This window comes from Protomyctophum bolini (assembly GCF_963924005.1).
Source record: "Protomyctophum bolini genome assembly, chromosome: 22".
Lineage (NCBI taxonomy): Eukaryota > Metazoa > Chordata > Actinopteri > Myctophiformes > Myctophidae > Protomyctophum > Protomyctophum bolini.
Window position 1 is genome coordinate 36053047 of NC_137883.1, and position 7500 is coordinate 36060546.

Genomic DNA, 7500 nt, shown 5'->3' on the forward strand with positions numbered 1-7500 from the left:
CCCACAGGGAGGGCAGTGCCCGGTGTCGTTCCACACCCCCACAGGGAGGGCAGTGCCCGGTGTCGTTCCACACCCCCACAGGGAGGGCAGTGCCCGGTGTCGTTCCACACCCCCCACAGGGAGGGCAGTGCCCGGTGTCGTTCCACACCCCCCACAGGGAGGGCAGTGCCCGGTGTCGTTCCACACCCCCACAGGGAGGGCAGTGCCCGGTGTCGTTCCACACCCCCACAGGGAGGGCAGTGCCCGGTGTCGTTCCACACCCCCACAGGGAGGGCAGTGCCCGGTGTCGTTCCACACCCCCACAGGGAGGGCAGTGCCCGGTGTCGTTCCACACCCCCACAGGGAGGGCAGTGCCCGGTGTCGTTCCACACCCCCACAGGGAGGGCAGTGCCCGGTGTCGTTCCACACCCCCACAGGGAGGGCAGTGCCCGGTGTCGTTCCACACCCCCCACAGGGAGGGCAGTGCCCGGTGTCGTTCCACACCCCCCACAGGGAGGGCAGTGCCCGGTGTCGTTCCACACCCCCACAGGGAGGGCAGTGCCCGGTGTCGTTCCACACCCCCACAGGGAGGGCAGTGCCCGGTGTCGTTCCACACCCCCACAGGGAGGGCAGTGCCTGGTCTCGTTCCACACCCCCACAGGGAGGGCAGTGCCCGGTGTCGTTCCACACCCCCACAGGGAGGGCAGTGCCCGGTGTCGTTCCATCCTGGGCTGGGGCTCAGAGGTCCATCCTGGGGCTCAGAGGTCCATCCTGGGACACTCTACAAAAATAATAATATAAAAGCGAAAGCCACAAAAAAACTTTTAAAATAAAAATAACACGCCGTCGGAGACACCAAGGACAGGACTTTTAATGTTTAGAATACAGTTAATTAACAGATATACTAATATTTTACAGACACACCGTCATAATGTTTAGATTACAGTTAATTAACAGATATGCTAATATTTTACAGACTCACCGTCGTTAATGTTTACATAATGTTTAGATTACAATTAATGAACAGATACACTAATGTCTTACAGACACACCGTCATAATGTTTAGATTACAGTTAATGAACAGATATACTAATGTTTTACAGACACACCGTCATAATGTTTAGATTACAGTTAATGAACAGATATACTAATGTTTTACAGACACACCGTCATAATGTTTAGATTACAGTTAATGAACAGATACACTAATGTTTTACAGACACACCGTCATAAGGTTTAGATTACAGTTAATGAACAGATATACTAATGTCTTACAGACACACCGTCATAATGTTTAGATTACAGTTAATGAACAGATATACTAATGTCTTACAGACACACCGTCATAATGTTTAGATTACAGTTAATGAACAGATACACTAATGTCTTACAGACACACCGTCGTTAATGTTTACATAATGTTTAGAATACAGTTAATTAACAGATATACTAATACTTTACAGACACACCGTCATAATGTTTAGATTACAGTTAATGAACAGATACACTAATGTTTTACAGACACACCGTCGTTAATGTTTACATAATGTTTAGAATACAGTTAATGAACAGATACACTAATGTCTTACAGACACACCGTCATAATGTTTAGATTACAGTTAATGAACAGATACACTAATGTCTTACAGACACACCGTCGTTAATGTTTACATAATGTTTAGAATACAGTTAATGAACAGATACACTAATGTCTTACAGACACACCGTCATAATGTTTAGATTACAGTTAATGAACAGATACACTAATGTTTTACAGACACACCGTCATAATGTTTAGATTACAGTTAATGAACAGATACACTAATGTTTTACAGACACACCGTCATAATGTTTAGATTACAGTTAATGAACAGATACACTAATGTTTTACAGACACACCGTCATAATGTTTAGATTACAGTTAATTAACAGATACACTAATGTTTTACAGACACACCGTCGTTAATGTTTACATAATGTTTAGATTACAGTTAATTAACAGATATACTAATGTCTTACAGACACACCGTCATAATGTTTAGATTACAGTTAATGAACAGATACACTAACGTCTTACAGACACACCGTCATAATGTTTAGATTACAGTTAATGAACAGATACACTAACGTCTTACAGACACACCGTCATAATGTTTAGATTACAGTTAATGAACAGATACACTAATGTCTTACAGACACACCGTCGGAGACACCAAGGTCCCGTTCTGCCTGCAGTCGTAGTTAATGAACAGATACACTAACGTCTTACAGACACACCGTCATAATGTTTAGATTACAGTTAATGAACAGATACACTAATGCTTTACAGACACACCGTCGGAGACACCAAGGTCCCGTTCTGCCTGCAGTCGTGCGTGAAGCCGCTGAAGTACGCCATCGCCGTGCACGACCACGGGACCGACTACGTGCACAAGTTCATCGGAAAGGAGCCGAGTGGACTGAGGTTCAACAAGCTGTTTCTGGATGAGGAGGGTTAGTATTACATGGGTAATGTAGTTCTTTATAACATTAAACTGTAGTTTCTATAACTCTATGCTTGATGGGTAATGTAGTTTTATAACTGTGTTTTTCCAGATAAGCCACACAACCCCATGGTGAATGTAGTTCTTTATAACATTAAACTGTAGTTCTATAACTCTATGCTTGATGGGTAATGTAGTTTTATAACTGTGTTTTTCCAGATAAGCCACACAACCCCATGGTGAATGTAGTTCTTTATAACATTAAACTGTAGTTCTATAACTCTATGCTGGATGGGTAATGTAGTTTTATAACTGTGTTTTCCAGATAAGCCACACAACCCCATGGTGAATGTAGTTCTTTATAACATTAAACTGTAGTTCTATAACTCTATGCTGGATGGGTAATGTAGTTTTATAACTGTGTTTTCCAGATAAGCCACACAACCCCATGGTGAATGTAGTTCTTTATAACATTAAACTGTAGTTCTATAACTCTATGCTGGATGGGTAATGTAGTTTTATAACTGTGTTTTCCAGATAAGCCACACAACCCCATGGTGAATGTAGTTCTTTATAACATTAAACTGTAGTTCTATAACTCTATGCTTGATGGGTAATGTAGTTTTGGTGCACGCATGGTTTGTGTGCAGGCACACTACACTTTGTTCTTCTTTTTTATCATTCATTCATTTTTTAAGAGCCTGCCCAGGGACTACAGATGAAATTTAGCTTCGGCTAACTCTGGCCCGTTTACATTGATGTGAAAACTGACATGTTGATTAATGAGCTCTGTCCCTGTCAAATAAATAAATAAATTATAACTGTGTTTTCCAGATAAGCCACACAACCCCATGGTGAACGCTGGAGCCATTGTTTGCACTTCACTGATAAAGGTAAAGGTTATCTCTGTATAAATATTATGTTTACTGTTATCTACACGTTAAATATTATCTTTACTATCTGGGCTTTATTAGCAACTAGATAAAGTATTCAGCCTGGCTCAATGTTTATTCTAGTGTTGTGACTGAACCGTATATATGTATATGAATCAGGGGAGCAGTTAGACAGATATTTTGTGAAGCCACTAAGGAAATGAAAGTTCATATAATGGCCTGTTGTGGCGCTGTCATTGGGCCCAGAAAAACCCATAGCCCCATAGAAGTCCATGTATTTGGGCCCAACTTCACCTAGACTGTATTACCTTAATAAACATGGTCATGAATACTTTCTGCTTCCAGTCACTAGTTTAAAGTCTCATTTCTAATGTCATAATATTGTTTTTGGAAAATTATGGTCCCATTAATTTAAAAAATGACCATGAAGTCGCGTATGTTCTGAGGGGCGTGGCTACCGTTACAGTCTATGATAGGGATCCCCCACCCACTCGAGTCAAAATAAAAACCAACGGAGAAGAAGGGGGGGGGAAGTCCCGCCTCGTTGTCTGGGCCAGCCAATGGCCAGCTGGACGAAAACGGATCTAGAAAGATGGCGACTTCCATTGCAAGGACTGACAGGCTTCATTTTACGTTCACGTTAGACCCGCGGAACGCTTTGTCCATATTTTTTACAGTCTATGATATGAATAGAGACGGCACCCGGAGGAAACCCTGAGGCCAAATGGACATAGTGGCCCAATTTGGTATTGCAGCGCTGGGCCAATTCTGGTCTGTTGACTATCATGATGACACGTGAACGCTGTTTCCTATGCGAACGCGTGCAATGATAGTCAGCGGCCGGCGCGGTCACGATCTAGCCCAATCCATCCCAGAATGCACTCCTTGTTCCTACCCGGAAGGAGGAGTGAAATCGCCTCATGCGCTTTTGAGCAACTTAATGCAAGTGGATTGGAGGAGAAATCCACCTTAAAGGGACACTTCACCCTTTTTGCAAAAAAATATATGTTAATGACGTTTAGAAGCTTTAGAACACATAAATACCCCCAGGAAAGTGATCTAAAGCTTCTAAACGTCATTAACATATATTTTTTTGCAAAAAGGGTGAAGTGTCCCTTTAAAGGTATATTCAGTGATTTCACTTAATTCAAATATCACTTATTTTTTTGTTTTGTTGTGATAATCCTCTCTACTATAGAGTGTGGCTGACCATATAAGGAGTTCCTCCCTGTCCCCAGTTAACCCCTGGGGGTCAAAAAACCGTAGGTTTCGTTTTTGACTCTCTATCCTCAAAGGTTTTTTGAGTGAAATCACTGAATATACCTTTAATGCAAGTGGATGGAGGATAAATCCGGTGCCGTCTCCATTCATATATACTCTAAGGACAGAACCACCTCTGTCCCTCCCCTCTATGGGATAAAACATTAATAAAACCACCCGCTTTGTCTCAATGGGATAGTTCCAATGTTTGGAACTATAGCCCACAGCACCCCGCTTTGTCTCAATGGGATAGTTCCAATGTTTGGAACTATAGCCCACAGCACCCCGCTTTGTCTCAATGGGATAGTTCCAATGTGTGGAGCTATAGCCCATAGGCACCCCGCTTTGTCTCAATGGGATAGTTCCAATGTTTGGAACTATAGCCCATAGCACCCTGCTTTATCTCAATGGGTTAGTTCCAATGTTTGGAACTATAGCCCATAGCACCCCACTTTGTCTCAATGGGATAGTTAGTATGTTAGGAACTATAGCCCACAGCACCCCGCTTTGTCTCAATGGGATAGTTCCAATGTGTGGAACTATAGCCCATAGCACCCCACTTTGTCTCAATGGGATAGTTCCAATGTGTGGAACTATAGCCCATAGGCACCCCGCTTTGTCTCAATGGGATAGTTAGTATGTTAGGAACTATAGCCCACAGCACCCCGCTTTGTCTCAATGGGATAGTTCCAATGTGTGGAACTATAGCCCATAGCACCCCGCTTTGTCTCAATGGGATAGTTCCAATGTGTGGAACTATAGCCCATAGCACCCCACTTTGTCTCAATGGGATAGTTCCAATGTGTGGAACTATAGCCCATAGGCACCCCGCTTTGTCTCAATGGGATAGTTAGTATGTTAGGAACTATAGCCCATAGCACCCTGCTTTGTCTCAATGGGATAGTTCCAATGTGTGGAACTATAGCCCATAGGCACCCCGCTTTGTCTCAATGTTTGGAACTATAGACTCTCTTCTTAATTCTACCCTGAATCCTAACACTGAATGATAAACCTTCCGCAAGCATTTATTTTCTTCTGGTTTTCCTGGAGACCTCGGTGGGCTGTGATTGGCTGGCTGGGTGTGGATGGGGGCGGGGTCTTACTGTATGTGATTTGCATATTTTCCAGACATAGGAACTGAGGGAAATAATGACCAGTGCCTTCAAAAGGGTCAACGTTGGTAATCCTCTCCTCTCCTCTCCTCTCCTCTCCTCTCCTCTCCTCTCCTCTCCTCTCCTCTCCTCTCCTCTCCTCTCCTCTCCTCTCCTCTCCTCTCCTCTCCTCTCCTCTCCTCTCCTCTCCTCTCCTCTCCTCTCCCCTCCCCTCCCCTCCCCTCCCCTCCCCTCCTCTCCTCTCCTCTCCCCTCCCCTCCCCTCCTCTCCTCTCCTCTCCTCTCCTCTCCTCTCCCCTCCCCTCCTCTCCTCTCCTCTCCTCTCCTCTGTGTAGAAATGTAATGTAGTGATTAGTTTAATTAATTCGTTTGTTTAACATCATCATCATTCTAAATCATGTTTCATAAATTGTGCAGAAACTATCTGACATTACAGGACCAAACAGAACTATCTGACATTACAGGACCAAACAGAACTATCTGACATTACAGGACCCAACAGAACTATCTGACATTACAGGACCCAACAGAACTATCTGACATTACATTGGCAGTTCCAAGACGCTGTGAGCTTGTTGCGAACGCAGTGAGCACTTACTATGAGACCTAGCAGATCATGTCTGTGCGTGCGTGTGTCCCCCCTTTGTGCCCATATATGGAGCTACGTCCAAATATGGAGTGTGTTGCATCAGCAATCACTCAGCTCCATATATGGGCACAAAAGGGGCCAGGTCCACTCAGCTCCATATATGGGCACAAAAGGGGCACCATATAAGGAGTCAAAGCAGCTATACGTCCAAAACCCAAATATGTACGAGCTGCGTTCGCTTCCCGCGTTTGCGCGTCTTACTCGTAGATCTGCTATTATATGAGAAATCGTGAAAACGTGATGTGCAAATCTTTGAATATATTATTATTTCAGTTATTTAACTGAAATCTTTGCTTTTGGGAGGTTGATGGAACTTCTTTTCAGAAATATATCTCGTCACATAATTATAGAAACCAGTTGTTTTTGGCAGCAAAGTTCTATTTTAGTTTTAATAATAATAATAATAATAATAATAAACTTTATTTGTATAGCACCTTTCATACATAAATGTAGCTCAAAGTGCTTCACAGGGCAAAAATAGAATACAATAAAACATAAGTAGTTAAAATGATAAAACAATGGCAAAGAACAAAATTGAATATAAGAACATAAAATAAAATAAAATTAGTCCTAGTCTAGTCTCTTGAATAGTTTTCACTTAGTTTTAGTCACATTTGAGTCACCTGGAATGTTTTAGTGTTAGTCTAGTTTTAGTCGACTAAATGTCATGTGATTTTAGTCGACTAAATCTACAGGTGATTCAGCCGACTAAAATGTATTTTGGCGGGCCGTGATGACTTGATGAATTTATTTAACGTTTTGTAGAATCTGGTTGCAGGTCTTGAACTTTACACCTCCGTAAACAAACCAATCATCTCCATCTTGTTGGTATGATGTCACAGGGTTCAACCAATCATATATCTGTCTTTTGGTATGATGTCACAGGGTTCAACCAATCATCTCTGTCTAGTTGTATGATCATCATTTCTAACATAGATTCATTATTAATGACATGTTAATGTCAAATATATTAATGAATAATTTCTAACATAGAAATATCAATGCAGGTCTCTGCTGTTGGGAGGAAACCACCTAGCTCCACCATGTTACATTAGAGGTGGTGGAGTTAGCTGCTTTATAGCAGACAGTTTGAGAGGGGGAGAGGTGGTGGAGTTAGCTGCTTT

At 42.6% G+C, this 7500-nt stretch overlaps 1 protein-coding gene across 4 annotated transcripts in view; it reads left to right on the forward strand.

Annotated features, from left to right (window-relative positions):
• Positions 1–7500, forward strand: part of LOC308310340 (glutaminase kidney isoform, mitochondrial) — a 36722-nt gene that overhangs the window by 12650 nt on the left and 16572 nt on the right. For all 4 annotated transcript variants that reach the window (XR_013963487.1, XM_080756656.1, XM_080756657.1 and 1 more), the window contains exons 6-7: positions 2310–2473; positions 3298–3356. Coding sequence is in view for 3 of the 4 variants with exons in the window: in XM_080756656.1 (XP_080612782.1) it covers positions 2310–2473; positions 3298–3356 (223 nt within the window). In the remaining variant the exon portion in view is untranslated. The remainder of the gene's footprint in view (positions 1–2309; positions 2474–3297; positions 3357–7500) is intronic.